Source organism: Arvicanthis niloticus, chromosome 4, assembly GCF_011762505.2.
Source record: "Arvicanthis niloticus isolate mArvNil1 chromosome 4, mArvNil1.pat.X, whole genome shotgun sequence".
Taxonomy (NCBI): Eukaryota; Metazoa; Chordata; class Mammalia; order Rodentia; family Muridae; genus Arvicanthis; species Arvicanthis niloticus.
Genome location: NC_047661.1, coordinates 77,620,922 through 77,642,479, shown reverse-complemented (window position 1 = coordinate 77,642,479; position 21,558 = coordinate 77,620,922). Strand labels below are relative to the sequence as shown.

The 21,558-nt window shown below is 45.2% G+C and overlaps 1 protein-coding gene across 1 annotated transcript; it reads right to left on the bottom strand.

The window, feature by feature from the left end:
* Positions 1-5,000: 5,000 nt before the first annotated feature.
* On the bottom strand, positions 5,001-20,131 carry Reg4 (regenerating family member 4). The gene is made up of 6 exons (XM_034499373.2): positions 20,035-20,131; positions 17,418-17,586; positions 12,221-12,315; positions 10,810-10,947; positions 8,712-8,817; positions 5,001-5,544 (listed from the first exon to the last, which is right to left on the bottom strand). The coding sequence occupies exons 2-6, from the start codon at positions 17,482-17,484 to the stop codon at positions 5,477-5,479; spliced, it is 474 nt and encodes a 157-aa protein (XP_034355264.1). The 5' UTR covers positions 17,485-17,586; positions 20,035-20,131; the 3' UTR covers positions 5,001-5,476.
* Positions 20,132-21,558: the final 1,427 nt, after the last annotated feature.

Sequence of the window (21,558 nt, the reverse complement as noted above, 5' to 3'; positions counted from 1 at the left end):
CTCTCTCTCTCTCTTTCTCTCTCTCTCTCTCTCTCTCTCTCTCTCAGATGTCCTAATGACCTCAGAGGCTGACCCTTACTTAGGGAACTACATGATCCAGATACAAGTTGAACAAAAGAGTGAGTTGTTCATTCTAGGGTTACCAGCTTGTCCCCATGGACAAAGGGCAGCACACCTACTTTGTTTGGCTCATACTTAGTTGAAAGAAATGAATTTGAATGCTGAAGTCCTAATTTCCCTGCCTCGGATCACTTCACTTACCCACATTGAACTAGGCTTGAATCGTTAGTTGAAAGGTCTCATCATGTAAAGTCTGGAAGACAAGCATACATTGAGATAACGAACAGTTAAAATGGCAATGAGACTTGAGCAGAGGCCTTGTGCTCTAGAAGCTCAGAGCAAGTGGTACAGGAAAGGCTCCTGGGGAAGGGAGTCACCTCACCGGAAACGGTCAACAACTAATGAGAGAGTTCTATGCTTGAGATGGTGGTTGAGGAGATGGCTTGGTAATTGAGAGAGCATACTGCTCTTGCAGAGGACTCAAGGCTGCTTTCAACACCCAAGTCAGGCTGCTTACAACTGCCTTTTACTCTTGCTCCAGAGATCTGACACCCTCTTCTGGATTTTGCAAGCACCTGCAGCTACATGTGCACAGAAACATACATACACAGATCATTTTTTAAAAAGAAAAATAGACCTAGAGATCTTCCTGCCTCTGTGCCATGCAGTTTAGGTAGGCAGGGGACACACAGAGTCTTGCCTGTCACCATGCTACACTGTGCAGGTGAGTACAGAACACCTAGGGGCCTGCCAGCTGCATGGACTACCCACACGGAAGCCACTACAATGTGTAAGTATGTGGTGAACAGATGGGAGAGAAAGAGAAGCAGAACAGTTTGAGCATTGTGAAGAGGTGGAACTGGAGATGCGAGCTGTAGGGAGAAATAACCTGTTGTGAGTAGCCTGCCCTGCCACCTGAAGCCATGGTGAATTCCCAGTCTGTGCTGCTGCTGCAGATCATGTCAGGGTCCATGCCATGCAACAGCAGAGGTCTGTGTTGGTGTCTGTGGCTCCTATTACCACTAAAGATCATGCAGACTTCCAGGAACCCACCTGGAACCACATAGACGTCCAAGAGCTGTGCAGAGCTGGCCCCACCCCTCACTGGCTGCCAAACTCTAGAAAGCAGGTCCTGCACCTTGCCTGAGCAGCACAGTAGAGCTGGCCCTGGTTTGCCTGTGTTGAGGGTGGGGGGTAAGCCTATCCAAGGTCGTGAGTGTGAGAGAGCTGGCCCCACCACTCCTCTGAGGTGAGGCGGTATGGGTTCAAGGGGGATGCTCTTCCCCTGTCTCGTCTCTTGCCACCTGCAACAGAGAGAGCTGACCCTGGGGTCATAGGGGCCTGAGAGTGAAAGACCCCCAAGAGGGGAGACCCTCACTCAAGTCTTGGGATGTCACGGCCACCCAATAATTCACAAGACACCGATCTAGATGCAACCAGCAAGAGGTATATTTCGGGATCAACCGGCTGATGGTCAATCCATAACTCACCCAGGAGCAGAGGAATTGACCCAGCGGCCCGGGAGAGGGGGACTTTTAAAGGGTAAAACCACAAACCAAGGGAACATCAAAAATGCAATCTCCTTCAACCATTCATCTTGTGGTCAGCTAGTTCCTGGAACCACCCAGATGACTTGTATCTTTCCTTGCATCATTCACCTTGTGGAATGTGTCTCCATGCTTTGAGCCTTCCCCACCCGCAGGTGGGTTCTCTTCCCTGAGGTCTGAGGAATGTTAGTCAGCCTCTCCCTTCCTCTCCTAAATGTTAATCCACCAAGTGTCCTCTGACTCAGGAATAATGTACTCCTCCCGGAATGCAGAATGTATCCCGGGGCAGTGAATTCCAAGACCTAAAAATCTCACATTTAGTTCTGCTTTCTTTGTGGAACTAGTGAACTAGCTGGCCTATATTTTTGGCTGAGGTTTAGGGGTCATAAAAACTTTTCATAAGTTTTCTATATCTTTCAAGAGCTGGCCCAGCCCCTCATCAACTGCAGCAGTTGGGAGAGTGGGCCCTGCACCTCAACTGAGCAGCAGAGTAGAGCTGGCTTTACTGGTGTGGGTGCAGATGAGCTGCCCCAAAAGTGTAAGAAGAGGAGAGATGATCCTGCTCCCTGCCAGCTACAGCATTGAGTGGAGCTAGCCTGAGCAGTGCTGAGAGTATCCTGGGTGTGCACGTGTGGAAAAGCTGGTGGGCTATCCAGCTCCACTACCACCCAGGCCCAGATCCAGAACTTTGAGTTGGTTTACCCCAAAATCTACCTCATATAGGAATTGCTAGAGCATGTGAAGGGCCTGGAGCTGCAGGATCTCCATGACACAGGGCAACAAGAGGACATCTGAGAGGAGACCTGGTGAGGATCCAGTGTTGATAGTGCAGCAGAAGCCAGAGGCCTTGGACCAGACCAATGACTCATTACAGCGAATGTTTGCAAGTAAAGAAGTGTGGACAAAAGGGTGTGCTGTGGGACACACTGTGACACACTATAGCTTCCATGAGGAGGTATTTTCTATGCTTTGCTTTGTTATTGTTTTTAACTTTTGTTCTTTATTTTCTTTTTGCAGGGAAGTTGCAAGGACCGAGGGTAGCTATGAAGGGATTGGAGAGGTGTGGTTGTCTGGATCTTTGATTCTGAGCTGTAGTAAGTGGTAGATCTCCGTCATGGTGGAAAGTGATAGAGAAGCAGATTGCCCATTTCATGGTGGCCAGAAGCAGAGGGTGGGGATGAGGGACAAGACTTACAAAGGCATTCCATCAGGGACCTACTTCCAGTTACCTCTCACTATCCCATATTGCTGTCAAGTATCAAGGGATTTACCCTTCATGACCTGATTATCTCTCAGATGTTAAATCTACCAGCTGAGAACCAGACCGTTTAACACATGAGCCTTTGATGAGATATTTCCTATCAAAACCATAGAACAGAACATCTGGGTCTCACACTTTGTTATGAAAAGCAAGCTCTTTCCAGCGAGCATGAGTTAAGAGTTTGCTTTGCCACATGCTCTTGACATGATGTTCTGCCTTGTGACAGGCCCAGCAACTGGACCAAGTGACCACAGACCAAAGCCAGGAACCAAATCAAATCTGTCTGCATTTCAAGTTGGTTTTCTTGGGTATTTTTGTCACATCAACAGAATGCTAGCACACAGCATTTTCTTCATCATTTTGTGTCTGGACCATCTCTTAGGAGCTAGGCTCACGCACAGAAGACCACTCTCTGAAGACCAAGACTTCTCCTGCTTCTGTCTTTCCACACTCTTTAGAGGCCGTTAGATTATAATTTGCCACAGTATTTGAACAGTTATGACAGCTCATGGGACTTCCATAGAATTAACCAGATCCCATTCCTCACTTTTCGCATATCTGAACTTGATCCTCGAATCCCTGAGAAAAGATGACAGCTAGCCTGGAGAAGAGCATTGGTTCTTGGTACTCAGCATGTATTTCTAGAATTTGTGGAACGGCATGCCTACATGAGTTCCTAAGAATTACTGAAATTTTGTATGCATAAGAGCAGGTCAGCCCAGTTCTAGAGTCAACTGTGGACCAGTCTCCCTTCTAACCAATTTGTTCATGCGGAAGGATGCCCATCATATGTGCCCAAGGGCATGCCGGTTCCTGGTATTGCAGCAATTTCAGGGAGGGTGCTTTGCTGTCATTTCACAAACACTGTCCCAAAATGGCGGTGACTCCCCTCACAGAACTAATTCAAACCCATTTTAAGAGCTTTTCACATATTTATAGAATATAGTTTTACCAGTTACTGTCTGAATTTTTGTTTTGTTCCTCTCTCATTTGCTATCATGGGGAAATAAATGAATTAGGAGGGAAAGTGGGCCCGGGTTCTTCTCTAGAAACAATAAGGCCTTCTCTTATGTCTGTGACTTCTTAACAGTCTAGGTCTCAGTGCAGCGATGCAGGCTCTGCTGCTTAGGTTCTGTGTGACTCCCGTCAGCCGGCATTCTCAACTTAGCTACCATCTCTACCCAGGAACCTCATGTTTTTACTTCCCGGGCAGTGATCTGTCCAGATCCCTCTTTAGACTGGGTGGTTGGCATTTCAGTGAAAATGACCTTCTGTATCTGCCTGGCACCTGCTCTGCTGTCTCACTATTGCAGTTTATTTAGCGGTGGACGGGTCTCAGCAGAGCAATACATTATTGCTGATGCTTTCCTCTTGGAGAACAAAAAGGAGGGTTCCATTCGTTACCCCTTTCCTCACTAAGCCTTCCTTTAATTTCCCTTCAGCCAGCCCCCAGATGGCTCTGGGTATAAAGGAGCATCCTCGGAACAGGGCAGCAAACTGTGTTCACTGCTTGGCCATGTCACAAGGATAAAGCAAGTGACCATCCACCTAATCTGACTGCATGGCCATGCCCCAAAGATTTACTTGGTAGGCACTCTCCCTTCTGATAGGTATAGTCAGGATCACACCAAAGTAGTCCTTCTTAACAGCCAGCAAGTCCTATTTACTTCTCCTAATGCCATGCAGACTCCTGATCTGGGGGATGGGGATGCATATGTTTTATGCTGTGATTACCTCCTTATTATTGGAGCAAGCATGCTATAAGGAATCCCAAACTCTGAGCACAGAGAACTGAGCAAGGTCACTGAGCTTGTTGGTGGCAGAGAAGAGGCAACCAGGTCAGTCCGCTGTACCATTTGTGACTGTCAACTCCCACCATAGGTACAGAAGAACTCATAATTAAGTGTCATCCACTCACTCGACCTTGCTCTGGGCCTGGTAGGCACACCATCGTCTCTTCTGCTCAACCCAAGTGCTGCCGAGGACACAGGAGGCGGGGATCCATCCATTTCAGACAAGCAGGGACTGACTGGTGGACGGAGGAACAACAAGAAGTAAGGGGATGTATGTGGACGACAGAGGGAGGTCAGAGGTTATGGAGGCTAAAGGAGACAGAAGTTCACTCATGGCTGTTTCTTGGCTCCAAAACTTTACTGGTTTGACAGAGATGCAGTGGTCAAGAAAGCATTTTTAGCATTCTTTAAGACAATGAGAGGGAAGAAAAGTACCAGAAAGGACTGTAGAGTGAACACTGAGACCAGAAGCCATTGTCCCACCATACTAAGCTCTGAGACAGAAAGCTACTGTCCCACCATGCTAATCTCTGAGATCAGAAGCTACTGCCTCACCATGCTACTCTCTGAAACCGGGAGTCACTGTCCCACCATGCTAAACTCTGAGACCGAAGCCACTGTCCCACTATGCTAATTAAGGCTGGATAGTCAGTGGACTGGAGGCTTCATCAATGTTTGCTGCTGTGTTTACTCTCTGCAATAATGATTAGATCAGCCACCAGGTGCGAGGGAAGCGGAGAGTCCGTGCAAGGCTGGTAGATGCTTGTGCGAGGCTGGTAGATGCTTGTGCAAGGCTGGGAGATGCTTGATTCTCTCTATGGCCTGTACTTGCACAGGAAGTGTTGGCGTTCAACACATCCATTTTTGTTCCAAGTTAAAAATTCTGTAAGAAAATAAACAGACATTTAAACCAAGCTAGTTCAGTACTGAGCTTATCAGAATTATCTGTATGTGGGTTTTATTTGTTTGTTTGAGTCCTGGGCAAGGGCTAACGGTAATTATTTCATGTTTCAACATGGGTAGGATATGATATTGTTTAGTCCAGATGTCCAGCAATTGCTAGCTGCCTACCTGTCTAGATGCTGCTCTGAAGGTATTTTTTAGATATTGTTGACACTCAAATCAACAGACATTGAGTAAAGCAGAGTGTTCTACATTGTGTGGGTGGGTCTCAACTAATATGTCAAAGGCCTTAAGAGAAAGGGTCTCCTAAGCCAGAAAATGCTGCCTCTGATTGCTTTGGACTCAATCTTTCCACATCAACTCTTGCAGTCATCTCCAGCAGCACCCCTGCCCATCTCTCTCCGTCCCTCATTTCTTGTTCTCCTGGGATCCCTGACTAACACAAACAAGTATTTTTTCACATAATTGCAGACTGTAGAAGCTCCACTCTGATACCCCTCAGAAGGAAGCAGCAAAGGCTACCCTGTGTGTGTGGTGTTTAATTTATAAGTGTTTTTTAAGACTTGTTTCTTATTTTTATTTATGTGTATGTGTGTACGCATGCATGCGTGTGTGTGTGTGTGTGTGTGTTGTGTGTGTGTGCATATGTGTGGGTGCCTCTGTGTGTGTGTGTCAGTATGCACACGTGTGGGTGCCTATGTAGGCCAGAAGAGGGCATCACGTGCCTGGAGCTGGAGTTACAGGAGGTTGTGAACTGCCTCTTGTGGGTGCTGGATAATTACTATACTGACTAGTTTTATGTCACCTAAACAAGTGGCAGCAGTTGTCAACCTGTGAGACTCGAATGACCCTTTCACAGGAGTCACCTAAGACAGTCAGAAAATACAGTCATTCACATTACGATTCATAACAGTAGCAAAATTAGTTATGAAGTGACAACAAAGTAATTTTATGGTTGGAGAGTCACCACAAGATGAGGAACCACAGTGAAGGATCACAGCATGAGGAAGGCTGAGAGTCACTGTGCTAGAGTCATCAGAGGGGAAGGGACCTCAGTTGAAAAAATGTCTCCATAAGATTGGTCTGGAACTCAGGCTGACCTGACTTGACATGCTGCTGTGTAGGGTCCTTTGGTACATCTACTGAATCCAAAAAAGATATGGAAGGACAGCTTCAAGTGACCAGGAGCAGCTTACCCATGGGTGAGTATCCATTCTAATCTCTTACTGCTTGCCTTCCTCCCACAGCACCAGAGGGGGAATGTGCTGGGAATGGAGGCTGAGGGCACAGCAAACCCAGGCAGTGAGCTCAGCCTATACACAAAGGCACTGGGAGAATATTAAGAGGGTAGAGATTCTGTTCTCTCCCTGAGGCACAGAGAAAGAAGAAGTGTGTGCCAGGTCAGATAGCTCTGTAAGATGAAGATGCTGTATTTCTACAAGGTCATTCAGGACGGAGCTCCTGCCCTAGACCCCCAAGCCAGCCTGAACATAACTTTTCTTCTTTCTTTCATTCTTTTTTTCTTGCAGCACTGAAGGTTGAGCCCAGGCCCCCACCTATACTAGCCAAGTGCTCAATTGCCGAGCTATAGTCCCAGCTCTTGTCTTACTTTTTATTACAAAACAGGGTCTCATTACATTGTCCAGACTAGCCTTAAAGTCACTCAGTAGTTCAGGCTGGTCTTGAACTTGATGTACCTCCTGCCTTTGCCTTCTAAGCATTGTGATTACAGTTCTATTCTAATAAAAAAATCCCAAAGAGAAATAGTGGGTCACAAAACAGATTGTGGTGTAGAGTGAAGGAATGACAAAGGGACACAAGGAGCAAAATACTGGGAAGTTCTTCCTAAAAAGAAAGCAAACAGGAATGGGTCATACAACAGAGAATGAGTTCATGTCTGGCTGTGCATAGGTAAAATCCATCTACAGATATAAAATAGCACCAGTGGGGCTTGTGAAGATTTTCCCTTTAAACTTACCCATCACTAGCTTGTCACTAGCCTTGTTCCTTCCTCTGGGGTTTTTACTTAATTACCTAATTTTATGTTCTCCTCCTGCCCCCAACCCCATGTGTGTGGCTGACCTTCCAGCACCTCCACCTCCCATCTTCCTGTAGAAGTTCTGGGATTACACACACACACACACACACACACACACACACACACACACACTACCTTGTCCAGCTTTATGTAGGTTCTGGGATTCAAACTCAGCTCTTCATGCCTGCACATCAAGCACATTACCATGTGCATTCTCCCCAGCCCCCATCTTTGGGTTTCTTAGTGTCTGCAGCCTGTGTTCTGGCTGCTGTGAGCTGAAGTGAAACAAGAGAGAAGGCATGAACTAAAAAGATTCAGGCTCCCAGTTCTCACAGACTGGCTACAGGCTCCTACAGGGCGGGATTCTGCTGACAGGAAAGGACTGAAGAGCCTTCGTCCACTGAGAAGCCCTGAACCATGAGGATAAGATGAACATAGGGAAACATCTGGTCAACCTCCTTCTTGAAGCTAGATGGGCTAAAAGGCAGATGTGGAATGTCCCATACTAAAAGTCTTAGAGTTCCTGGAATGTGTTCTTTTGGAATGTTCTTCAGTTGATCTTTGGAGCTTTGAGTCTCTCTTCTAACCCAGTTTCTACTACACTGAAAAACCTAGTGCCCACATTTCCTTTGGTGATAGGCTTCTCATTGCTTCCTAGAGTAACTTATTGTGGGTTTGGATAGTGCTAACTAGTCACAGTTTCCCTTTAACTTGAGTTGGCAGCCTTGTTTTAGTAGCTTGTACCTATCTATGGATTTACCTGTGTTCTGGCTAACTTGCTTTACATAGCAGCAGTGTGGGATTTGCTGGCCTAAGAGATTCCCTTCTTCAGATGTTTGCCTCTGATGGCCTTTGTCATAGTGTGTCCCCTCATGCTTCTCTCCATTGTTGTTGAAAAGTTTCCTCACTGGTATATTGATTCAGCAGAGACTGTGGAGCAGGTACAGAGGAATGAGGGTTGACAGACTGTGTTGAGGTCACTGTCCTGTAGGGCAGTGTTGTTGGGTGAAAGGGGGTTGGGAAGGAGGACAGGGTCAGCCCATTTGTTCCTAATAGGTTAAAGTATAGAGTTGAAGCTTGGACAAAGGGAAGGTGTTCAGGGAACTTACTATCCTTGGGGTTCATCTCAGTGCAGTGCCCAGCTTCACTCTTTGTCCTGGGACTCCAGGGTCTGTACAGGTTTGCAGACCCATCAATCCACTGCCATAACTGCTTCTGCAACAACAGGAAATGGGGAAATGTGCAGCTCAGCCAGCTCACTGCCCACAGCCATGCTGCTCCCTCAGCCCAGTGAAATGGGGTATCACGGGGGCAAAGTATAGAAACGTATGAAGAACCAAAATCAGGAAAGTCACTCCCCCATTCAGTGATGGAGGAAATCACTAATATTTTAGTATATTTACTTCTGATGGAAATATGGTTATCAATGCACTAAAAATACTGTTCTGCTGGGCATTGGTGGTGCACGCCTTTAATCCCAGCACTTGGAAGGCAGAGGCAGGCAGATTTCTGAGTTCGAGGCCAGCCTGGTCTACAGAGTGAGTTTCAGGACAGCCAGGGCTACACAGAGAAACCCTGTCTTGAAAAAACAGAAAAAAAAATACTGTGTTCTTTAAGATATATAGTCATCTTTCATGTTGTTTTCTAAGGTCTCCTTACCATAGAACGTACCACAGTCTACCTTAACAATCTCCTATCTTACCATAGGATGTACCACAATCTACCTTAACAATCTCCTATTGGCTACCAAATATTCTTTCTCATTTCCAATTACTATGTAAAAACACTGTTAGGACTAATTTTCTTGAGAATAACTCTGTGTTCTCAAAATTATTTCCTTATAATATATTCCAGAAGCGGAGTGAACGGGTCAAAGGACATCACTGTTTCGCAGTTACCAATGCCCTCTGACAAAGTACATTCCAAGCACTGTCCACTTGTACAAACTTACATCCTCACTGGCTGGGTGCAAGGACAATTTCTCCATAACATCAAGATATTATTCATTGTATAAATGAGATTGTTGACAACCTAAGTCAAATTATATCGTTTTAGTTTTCATGTCTTTGATTATTAGAGATAGGGTACACATTTATAACATTCGTTTGTCATTTATGTCTCACGTGTCTACACATGTAAAAAGAAGATCAAACAAAAATATCTCACAAAAATAGATGTAAATATATAGCTTGTCTCTGAATGAAGGGGTTTGATTGACAACAAAGTAAATAAATAAAAAATGAAAAAAAATTGTCCAGGTGTGGTGGCACATGCCATTAATTCTAGCACCAGGGAGGCAGGAGCAAGAAAATCTCTGTGAGTCTGAGGCCAGCCTGTTCTGTATGGGGAGTTCCAGGTCAGCCAAAGCTACGTAATGAGACTCTGTCTCAAAACGTGGAGGATTTGGAGGATCTGGAGAAACAACTCAGCTGTTAGAAGTTCTTGCTGCTTTTACTGAGAACCCGGGCTTGGTTCCCAGCACCCACATGGCAGCTCTCAACTGTGTTACCCAAGTTCCAGGGTACCTGATGGCTTCTTCTGGCTTCCCCAGGTACCAGGCACATACATAATTGCAGACACACACACATACATAGAAAATAAAAATGTAAAAATATTTTTGAAATAAAAATCGTGAAAGTCAAATAAACACTATTTAAAGCAAATAAATGAATAACAGTATATATATATATACACACACATAGTGTGTGTGTGTGTGTGTGTGTGTGTGTGTGTGTGTGTGTGTATCATGAGATGAGCTGATGGAGAGGACAAAACAAGGATCTAGAGGCAAGAATTAAGAACGATGAAAAAAGTGGCAGAGTCTAAGGAAAAGGTCAGCTGAAAGTGTTTCCCTTTAATCAAGACCTAATGGCAGTAAATTAATCTGAACCTTCTAGAATATTGGCTTGCATGCTTTCTCTCTTGTCTCTGTCTTTCTCTTTTTTGAGAGAACTTTAGAAAATGATAATTTTGTGTCTGAATGATCCAGGATGACCAGAGCTAAATAGTTCCATAAAATGGAGCTATTTAATTATGTCTTCCACTGAGGGCAAGAATGGGGTCCCTGGCCTTCAGCTTGGCTTTTATCATTGGAGGTGCTTGGCTGAGGGGCCTTGTGTCCTGTTTGTAGGCCAGGAGGCTATTTCTCATGAATAGGTTATCATCCTAGGCTTCCCAAGAGGCTCTGTGAGCCAAACCTGGGGTTACCTTCTGTGGGTCATGCAGGCCAATCCACACAGGCAGGTTTCTCTGATAGCCAGTTATGTACTTTGATATGATGCTGGCTTCCTTTTGATTCAAGACAGTTGCCAGGTGGGATCCATTTCCATATGACTGACACTCCAGCTGCAAGGAGAGGTCCCATTAATGATGCCATGAGCATACAGCTCTCTCCTTGGATCCCTGGTATGCCAAGCAGGATGGATCTATCCCCCAACTCCAGAAACTGGGATCTAAAACCCACAGGTGATTCTGTCACTATAGAAGACAGGAGGCCACAATGTTGGCTCTCAGAAGAAGAGGCAGCTCATAGAAGATTTAGGGCCAAAGGGTCCCAGTGGCCTTCACAAGTCACTTCATCTCTCTGAAGCACACTTTCCTCATAATTACAGAATCCAGTGTTTCTCCATCTCCCTCTTGTCTTCCTGCTCTCTCCTCTCACTCTCTTTCCTCCTTCCCCCAGTTATTCAGGACCCCACTCAATGAGACATTTTGTTCTTTGGATTATCTCTGCTACGTCTCTTGACCTACTCAAAGGGAAATCATTTTTGCTTAAACTGCGATGACATTTTCTGCTTTGATGTCACAGCCACACATCCTCTCACACTTCTCTTGATTGTTGAGGGAAAGCATCCCTATGTAGACAAGGCTGACCCCAAAGGACTCATGACCACCCTGCCTCAGCTCCCAAGAGCTAGGATTGTAGGCATGCTCCCTGCCCTGGGCCCTGTCCTCTCACAGTTCTGGAGGTCATAGAACACAGCTGAATAACTCATTAGCTGTCACCTAGTGGGTTCTTCATCCTTGTTTTGAGTCACAGACAGGAATCTTGAGACTGCTAGGGGCCTGGACCATGCCACATTGTATCTATATGCATCAATCAGTCACAAGCTAGAGAGACAGCAGCATCGATCTTTTACTTACTTGGACTGGATATTTGGATATATCTTAGCATAGCTGGAAGGAATAAAATTCAGGCGTGTGTGGGTTGGGTCAAGTGAGGCCACCTCTTTTTTCTATTTCTTTGCATTTCACCTGGTACCCTGGAGACCTGTTTCAGATGTTTGCACATCACTCTGGCAAGTATCACAGGGGAATTCAGTTATTCTTTGCATAAGAACTTCACCTCTTCCTGCTCTTTTGATCTGCTTATTTATAGCTTTCTGGAAGTCATGGCTACTCCCTATTCACTCTATGTTCATGCAGCCTACTGAAGGTCTGAACACAGTACCTACATCGTCAATGATCACAAAACCAAAGGGGCTGAGCGTATCCCTCTTCTCTTCAACCATGAGGCTTCTCCTGAATGTCCAGGAAAAACTCTTAAATTTAAGTTAAATAATCCGGGGCTCTAGGTGGCCCCTTTCTCTAAAAGAAACCAATAGCCCAACCTTCTTACCTCCGCATGAGACCAGTTTCTTAGCTTCCGGAAGTACCCATAACAGTGGGACCTATAGTAAAACCATCCAGAAGCACAGCTGGGTCTCAAGATATCTGTACAGAAACAAGAGGCAGTAACAGACTGTGATGCCAAAACATGTCAGTGGCCTGATGAGACAGTTTTTAGATCTAGAACACCTTGAGTAAAGGGAAGAGTCTCTCTCGGAAGGACCCTGCCGAGCTGCTTAAATGAGTGCTGTGTAGAGCTAAGGACCTGGGTAAGTTGATGGAAGAGTGCCTGCCATGCATGCAGAAAGCCCTGGTTTGACTACTAACACTGTTCATGTCTGAGAGCCTAACTCAGATGAAGAAGAAGAAGAAGAAGAAGAAGAAGAAGAAGAAGAAGAAGAAGAAGAAGAAGAAGAAGAAGAAGAAGAAGAAGAAGAAGAATCAGTAATTGAAAGCCATCCTTGGCTACATTGTGAGTTTGAGGACAGCCTGGGCTACATGAGATTCTGTCTCAAAACATACACACACAAAGGGGTGGGCAGAGACAGAGAGAAACAGAAAGACAGAGATAGATACAGGAGAGAGATAAAGACATGGAAAGAGAGAGACAGACAAACAGACAGACAGATAGAGACAGATAATACAAAATAAAACCAAAACCTTTATTATTATTCTTCTCCCAGTCTTCATCAAAGGACCTTTTGCCAGGACGGCTATTTACTGGGAAAGGGGGCCTCAAGCTTTCTGGGACTGCTAAACTCTCTGAACCAAAAGGAATTTTAAGAAACCCAAATATCACTGTAGCCTAGCTGTCAAAGAAGGAATTAAGGATGTCTTATAGCCATTGGAGTTTGGGCTCTGTGTGCCCTGAGGCCTAAATGCTCACCAATGGCTTCCATTTCACTAGATCAGGGTGTGTAACTTCAGTGGACACACTCAAGCAGCTGGTAGAACAACACGGCCGGGCTTTGTTGAGTAGACAGAGACATAAGCAGGGAGTTGGAAGCATTATTAGGAGAAAGAGCCATTTTGGAAGGGGAAGGGACAAACTGCAACTTAGCAGAATGTAACCATGGGTGGGTTGTGCATCAATAGTGAGGAGAGGGACTTTTTATATTTTTATATTTTAGAGAAAAGAAGTGAACTAGGCAGAGGCATGGGGGCAGGAATGTGTCAGGTGTGTGCAGAAATAGCAAGCCCTTAAGTTTGCATTGAGTATAAAGGATCTGTAAGACAAGCATGGCCAACAGGAACAAGAAAGGCTTTGTGGCAAAAGAGGCTGTGACTCAGAAAGGCTGCAATTTCTTACCGGTCAGCTGGCAAATACCTCTGCCACTGGAGTTGGAAATTGATAAAGAAGAGGCAAGGAGAAGTGAAGAGGAGTTGACGGCCAAGGAGTGACCAGGCTGGCAGTCTGAGCCTTGTGACAACGTGGCTGCACACCTACACTCTAGACCAGTGCAAAGGTCTTCCACAGTGACGTGCACAGACTAGCACCTTTTAAGTGTGTTGATCTTTTCCCAGTCAGATGACTGTACAGCACTCTTTACTGCAGAACACCCTTGGTTCTGTTTCATCTGCTCCCTATAAATCCCCAGGACCTTCACACTGATTTCAGATAGACTCCCTGTTACTTAGTGTTCTCTCTCCTATCTATCTATCTATCTATCTATCTATCTATCTATCATCTATCTATCTTATATTTTTTCCCTTCTCTCTCTTTCTCCCTTCTTCCCCCTCAGTTTCCCCCTCTCTCCATCTCTCTCTGCCCCCCCCTTCCTTTTTTCCCCCTTTGAGACAAGAACTCATGCAGCCCAGACTGGCCTTGAATTTACAAAGTAGCTGAGGATGACTTTGAACTTCTGACTCTCCTGCCTGCACCTTCCTAGAGATGATATTACAGGCATTGCTGTCATTCTCGGTTTTACAAACTAGTGGGAGGTCAAAGCCAGGGTTTCATGCATGCTAAGCACACCATCTACCAACTAAGTCTTGCTGCCAGCTCCTTAGCACTGAGGCACTTTCTCAGCTTGGTCTCCTTGCCCTCTCTAGCTGCATCCTCTCAGGCACCAGCCTTAGCTGATTTGGAACACTTTGCTTCTTACGAGTTCCAAAGCATGTAATTTCTGATTTGGAATTACGATGCAATTTAGATCCATTGCCTGTGTGATTGGATCTTTGAGTGAAGGATAATCACTAACTGAGCTAAGAAATGAAAGGAGAGTATATTGATTATCTTTTTCTCATAGCTGTGACCAGATACCTGACAAATGCAACTGGAGGAGAAAGGGGTTTATTTGGTTTGTAGCTTGAGGGGATTGGATCCTTTAAAGCAGGAAGGGTCAGGCAGCAGGAACATGAGGTAGCGTTGGTTATATGGTCTGTCTCCAGTCAGCAACCACAATCAGATAGATATTGACACTCAACTCATTTTTTCTTTTTATTCGACCCAAGATCCCAGCCCATGGGACGTTGCTCTGCCTTTTCAATTCGCCTATCTCTTCTGCTTTTCTCCGTGCCTTTGTGCGCCACTTTTGCCACTCCTCCTCAGTTTTTTCCTCCCCTCTGATTTTCTCTATTGTTCTTTCTCACCTCAACCTTGCATTATTGCAGCTATCGACATGCGCCCCCTGGTGGGAACAGTTAGAAATTCTTCCAACTGAGGCCATGCGCTGTGATGCTTCACATTTACCCAGCATTCCTTGGTACCAGGTCCTGCTCTGGACAGTTTACTAATACTCTAGAGCCCACCCTCACCCCCATTAAGTAGTCCCTGATATTACCACCACGTCCCAGATGAGGGAACGAGGCAGAAAGAAGTTGTTGTGCCTCACACTCTCACGGCAAATAAGAAAAAGATCTGACCTAGGCAATGTGGCTCTGAGTTGGGGCTCCAGCCGGCTTAGTCATACTCAGGCTATGTTTAAAAAACAAAAACCAAAACCTGCAAGCCACTCATATTTATTCAGGCTGTCCTACTTAATAGCCAGACTGTCTCAGACAGATAGGAATGGGTACCCGTGGTATAGACAAGGACCCGTGGTATAGACAAAGACCTACTGAGGCCACGAGACAGGAGTGGAGTGGGACCTGTGAGGAATCACTGCGTTCTCAGAAGCCTAGGATCTTTCACATCTCTACCAAAGGTGTCAAGGCTTCTCGTTGCTGCACATGGGGTGACAAGAAGGGACAGGTCCTAGCACCCAAGCTCTCCACCTCTGTGGTCTTTCTACTCTCCTAACCTCATATAACTCTGGCTTCTTGTCTACTACTTGTAAACTAATGCACATTTTCCCCCCACAGGGTTGCTTGGAGGGCTAGTGGGATAATGCATGCCTAATGCAAACACGTGGTCAGCACACCGACCAACACATAGTAGTTGTTGACTAAATGACAGCTGGTTAGAACTATAACTTTCTTGTGTGATACTGGGGAGTGGCCTGGTGTATGGTGGAAAAGTCCTGCCACAGAGCGGTAGATCTACAGGCTATCCCTGTGCTTTTTTTTTCTTTTTAAAACCCGAGATGGAGCCTGTTTAAGCTTCCAAGATTGGCCTTGAACTCCGTGTAGCCCAGGCAGGTCTGGACTCTAAGGTCATGATGCACTGTTCTGAGTAGCCAGGATTCCAGGCACGCAGCCCCAGACACAGTTAGAATCATAGCTATGAGAAACCAGCATCATTATCACAATAACAAGGTGGAGTAATTCCTAAAATATTAGCCAAAGCAGTTTCCATTGTCTCTAGATGTTTCTCTGTTTCTCTCCATTGAGCCCCAGGCAGCCACAGACCAGGGCAAGGAGCCAATGTGCAGACAACAGAGCTATGATCTTGGCCATCAGCCTCCATTGAAAGAAAACAAAAAAGCAGTTTCTGAGCTCTCCACATCTACTTTAAATGTAAAATTAGATTTTTCTTCCATAAGCTTTTGTGAAAAGAATATATGGGATCTGTCTTAAGCATAGTTCTCAGGAATGCAGCAATAAACAAGAAGGGTTCCTACAGCTGAGAGGAAGACCCGCCTGGGAAGAGCGTGGAAGGGCCCCTGCTGTATGTTTTGGCTCTATTCTCCTCCTGGGGAGAGGCCCAAAGAGATTAGTGAAGTCCTGGGAAGGGGTTGGAGAGTCTTATCTCATTCTCCAGAATATAGCCAGGGTCAGTGTCAGGCCCTTAAGGGAAGTTAGAGGTCAGGGCAGCCCCAAGCAGCATACAGACAGGGCTGTGAGGCAGCAGAGACTGGGGGCAGCTTCCAGTGTTCTCTACACTCTTGCAGGGTGCAGAGACAGTGGTTGAATTCCCTGGATCCCGGAGAGAGAACTGGTGGCTGAGGTAGGTGTGGGGTTAGGGACAGAGTATCATACAAGGCCATGTGGAGGGTAGGCTATGGCAAGGACCACAGCCTTCAACCAATGCCCCCAAAGCTCCATCTCTCTCCATGCTTCCTTACGGTAATTCACCCCCTTGGCAAAGCCCATTTGAGAACTTTTAGGCCTCAGGGGATCTTTTAGTGACCTCTTCTCTCAACAGAACTAATGCTCAAACAAGCAACGCTTGTTGCTTGGAGGTCCTGCCACCTCCAACTCCCAGTGAGGCTACGTGGTACTGTGGGAGATGACCAAGCCTGGGAGCTGGACTTCAGTGTGACTTTTGGCAAGACTGTCATTCTCTGCCCTTGCTTTACTTAGATTCAGCAGAGCATTTACATCAGAGGGCCCCACATTTCATCTCTTCTCATTCCAGATAGTCCGTGGTGATTTTTCTCAGCACACTCAAACTTTCCTCGTCCTGCTTTCTCTGCTGCAGATTCCATGGTGTCACTGGCATGCTCCCTGCTCTTCTGCTTGGCCTATGAGGGTACAATAGCCATCTCTGCAACTAGCTTTGCAGGTCCCTGGTAAACAGGACTTTGTAATATGCTCAAATAAGAGAATAGTGCATAAATGTTTGGACATTTTGATTAAAGCTACGAGCTACAGACAGCCTGTCCGGTTCTTCAAAGAGGCTCTCCATCACTCACAACTTTATTCTGCAATCCTTGATTGTGTGGGTTCCAGCTGTCTCAGACTGGCTCTTGTCTGACAGTCACGTGATTTTGCATTCTCATCTTGATATTTTTTCCTGGAATGCCTGAGCCGGTGAGTGGATGGTATACTGTATGTGCTGTGTACTGACTGCCTGTGGCTGCCTTCCAATACCTGACTGAACTTACCGCTCAGGACTCCGGGGCCAGCCACCCAGCTCAGCAGTAAGAGCAGCCGCAAGCCTTTGGAAGCCATCTTCCTCTTTCAGTGGAGATGATACTTTGATTTCAAGGCCCTCAGAGCCCGTTCCAGGTTTTTTCTTCTTTTTCCCTTTTTTCCTTCTGGATTCTCCTGGATCTGCAATTTGGAGCAGTGGGAAGGATGCTGGAATTTAACTACCACATCAAAATATTTTCAGGTAGATTAGCATTTTACAATGAAGATAATATCATTTACTGTGGGGATTACAGACATTATGAGATTTTATTTTTCCCTGCAAGCCCTTCTGGACCAATGCCAGAGTCCTAAAAGGACAGGGGCAGAAGTGCTGGGCAGCTGGAGAGTTCCTGAACTACCCAGACTTCCCGAGTTATCTCCAGGACAGTCAGCAGAGGGCGAGCTGGGTACATTTCGTCACAGGGGATAATAGGTCTTTCCAAGTCCAGTAAATGAAATAAAGTGGTTCCAACATTGTGATTTTTTTTTTTTTAACGTTGAAGGTAAACAGATGGCCTCAATACAGTTACAGATAAGAAAGCGTGGGGTTTACAGGGACTGGGAGTCATTTGCTCATGTCACTCAGAACACTAGATCTGACTCTTAAACCTTGTTTATATCACTTAAAACAAAGAAAAGGAAAAAAAAAAGAAGAAGAAGCTTTGCTAGTCTCCCTTTTCTTTATCAAAAAACTTAAAACATCAGCCCAGACCAGGATATATGAAGTGATCCATCTCCCAGAGACAAGCAGTTTGGGGCAAGAGCCTGCAGACAGCTTCCTAGGTCCTGGTGTATAGTCTTACACAAACCAAATCACAGGCCACTTCTCAGACACAGACCGGCTGCAGAGAGCATTCTCGCAGCCATGGCTCTTTGTCTGGTTTCTCTTCCATTTGGTGTGAACTCCTCACGTGTTCTGCTGCACTCACAGAGTAAGCCCGCTGTCTTCTGGAAGGCTTGTTCCCCACTCCTGCTGAAATGCAAGACTGTCGCCCTCTCATCCCATGATTCTTAAGTGTGTCAAAAAGTGCTATTTACTCAGTATTTAAAAATAAATGTTTGCCCCTTCCTAAAAGCTACCAGTGAGGTGGAGCATAAGCGATATAATTGTTATCTACTTACAAATAATTTAAATTAACATTTCTTTTGTGACTTAGCAGTTTATAGCTTCGTACATTTTCCTATTTGTTGGGTTCTTTTCTTTGTGATGACTTGTGAGTCTGTTTTTGTGTATTTATACCTCCCAGCGAAGTTACTAACAGTGTGTCTCAGTTCATATTTCTCTCTCATTTATGTTTTATTTTCATTCTGAAGGGAGACAGGCAACACTTGTAGAGAGCCAACATGACCCCCAAAAGCTCCACTTCGTTTTGCTTCCTCGAACTAGTCCCTGCCCCTTTGCCAACAAGGGCTGAGCTCTGGCCTCGCTGGATCTTAGCGGCCTCTTCACAGAAGTGATGTTCAGGTTTTAAAAATACCTTTGTCCTATGCGTGAGCTCCTTTATAATGTTTGCAATTTCTATGAGAAACAGTAGCCACCACTGTGGGGTAAGGTTAGCATAGTCACCCGCTCACCCTTCCATCTTAACTCTGCTTTCCTACAATTCTAAGCAATAGTTGATTTCAAAAAAAAAAAAAAAAATGACAAATGACATTGAATTCTTATTTAACAATATTTTATGATAAAAAATAAATAATAAAATCTCAAATAATTGATGGCTTAGGAGGGCTGATGCAACTAAAGTGGAAACTTCTGGAAACTCTGATCTGCAGCCCTGTGAGCACTTGGGTATGTTATTCACAGAGGGAGCACCCCTTCTTTTTGTTTGCTTTTTATTATTTTTAAATTATCACATGAACCTTGACTATTTATTTATTTATTTATTTATTTATTTTTATTTCTGATGACTACTCCTTTCTAAAGTACCCTGGGATTTCAAAGTCACAAAACCCTTTAAGATGCAAATGGTGGAACCCAACTGTTGGCCTGACTGATTGGATGAACAGAGGTCAGCATTGCTTCCCTTACTCTAAATGAATCTTAGACACCTGGTGAGACTCTCACATCTCATTTGACCTCCACAATCAGACTGCACTGCAGTGTCAGTAACAGAACAGTTTTGCAGACAAACAAACTGACATCCATTGCGAGAGATTCTGTAACCGTCCGTAAGTTTCCCAGCGACCACGGAACCCACCACTGCTGGCCGACAAAGCCAACTAACTCTTTTTCAATAGAGCAGAAAGAAAATACACAACCCAAGGGCTGAGCAAAGGGCTCGGAGGGTAAAGGGGCTCGCTGTGCAAGCCTGGTGACCTGAGTTCCATCCCTGGGACCCCTGCAAACATTGACTCCACAAAGCTCGCCACGCACGCACGCACGCACGCACGCACGCAAGGGCACATACCCACACAATTAATATTGATGATTTTTGTAAAAAATAAACAATTTAAATCAAACATTACTGTAACAAACTCCCCAGCAGGAGCGACGGAGCTGTGACTTGTCGGTTCTGACCCACTGGGTAGCTAGCAGAGAATAACAGGTGTTCACAGAAAGCCCTCTGTCCCTGCTACGGGGAAGATTACCTGTTTGGAACCAATACTCCGAGAGCCCTGCCTTCTTCAGCTCGAGTGGCCCCAGGTGAGATTCCTGCAGCTCTTATACCTTCTTGCCTCAAGATGTAAGGACCTGTTGAAGTCATGAAGCAATAGTATTGTTTGCCAGTAATTAACCTTATCTATAGTTTAAAAAAAAAACTGTTCAGGTGATAATTTAGAATGGACACACATTGAGCTTTGTCAAAGCAAGAGCAGAACCCCTCCCTGTGTGCAAACGAAATCTTCTTTTATGTCCACGTTATTAAAATTCACAGTATCCTGTAGTCTGCAAACTGCCATTTGCTGTCCCATCTCTTCACTTAACTGTGTTTGGTTCTGTTTCCTCTACTTTTCATCTCTTTGTGTTGTAGATGACCTCTATCGTCCTTTCCTCTCTGGAAAGATGTTAGATTTCTATCCTTGCAGAAAAGATTTGACTTTAGGTCACAACAGATGGCCACATAGACTTGTCCCCGAAGTGCTCATCCCCACCTCCCAGCATGCACCAAGGTCCTTAGAATCCTCCCATTTGTCTTTCTCCTGTGGAACTGAAGGTACTGAAATCATATTTTAACATGGGCAAATTCAGGCAAAATAGCTTACAATGATAGAATAGTTTATAGCAAATTCTTAGATCATCAAATGAGATGCTAACCAAAGTCCTATGGACAACACAGCACAGGCATCTCCCATTGCAGTTAAGAAGCCCGGTGTTGGGGACTAGATCACTGGCTCAGAACAAGAACACCTGGCTGCTCTTCCAGAGACCCGGATCAATGCTTACCACCCATGCCATGCATCTTACAAACATCTGTAACTCCAGTTCCAGAGGACCTGACACCTCTGGTCTCCACAAGGCATCTGCACACACCCAGGCATAAACACACATACCAACACATAATAAAAATAATTTTTTAAAAAGCCTTTTAAAAAGGAAAGAAAAGAAAAGAAATCTAATACCAAGACAGCAGTAGCCTGCCCGGTTCTCAAGGCTTGTCAGTGGTATACAGAGAACCCTGGCCTCAGTCTAATCTAGGTTTGTTTGCTGAACTTACAGTCATTTTGAAAAACGAGCTATTTAGAAGGGATGTCAAGGCTTGTTTGTCTGTGTAGAAGGAAAGGGATTGATTTGTGTTGTGGGCGTCGGACATTGCTCATTGCACATTATAGAAATGGCTCTGTAAGGTCCCTTGTGTCTGAAAGTGGCCATGTGAATGCTCAGATCTTATTCTAGAGAAGTGCTGTGGCTGGTGTGGTTAACTAGGGAAGTCAGGGCTCCTCGCTCCAAGCCTAGTGTTGTTTTCTAGATGCTACTTGGTCTCTGTCATTGGATATTTCCCACCTAATGCATAAATTCATGCTAGGACCTGAGAAACCAATGCTTTCTCAGTTTGCTTCCTCTGGAACCACAGACCCTCCGATGATACTCAAGAGAGAGGCAGGTGGACTGGCTCCCAGCAGTGGCTGATTGAGTTCTGTTCCTCACTCACTATAAAGTACTGGGGATGTGTT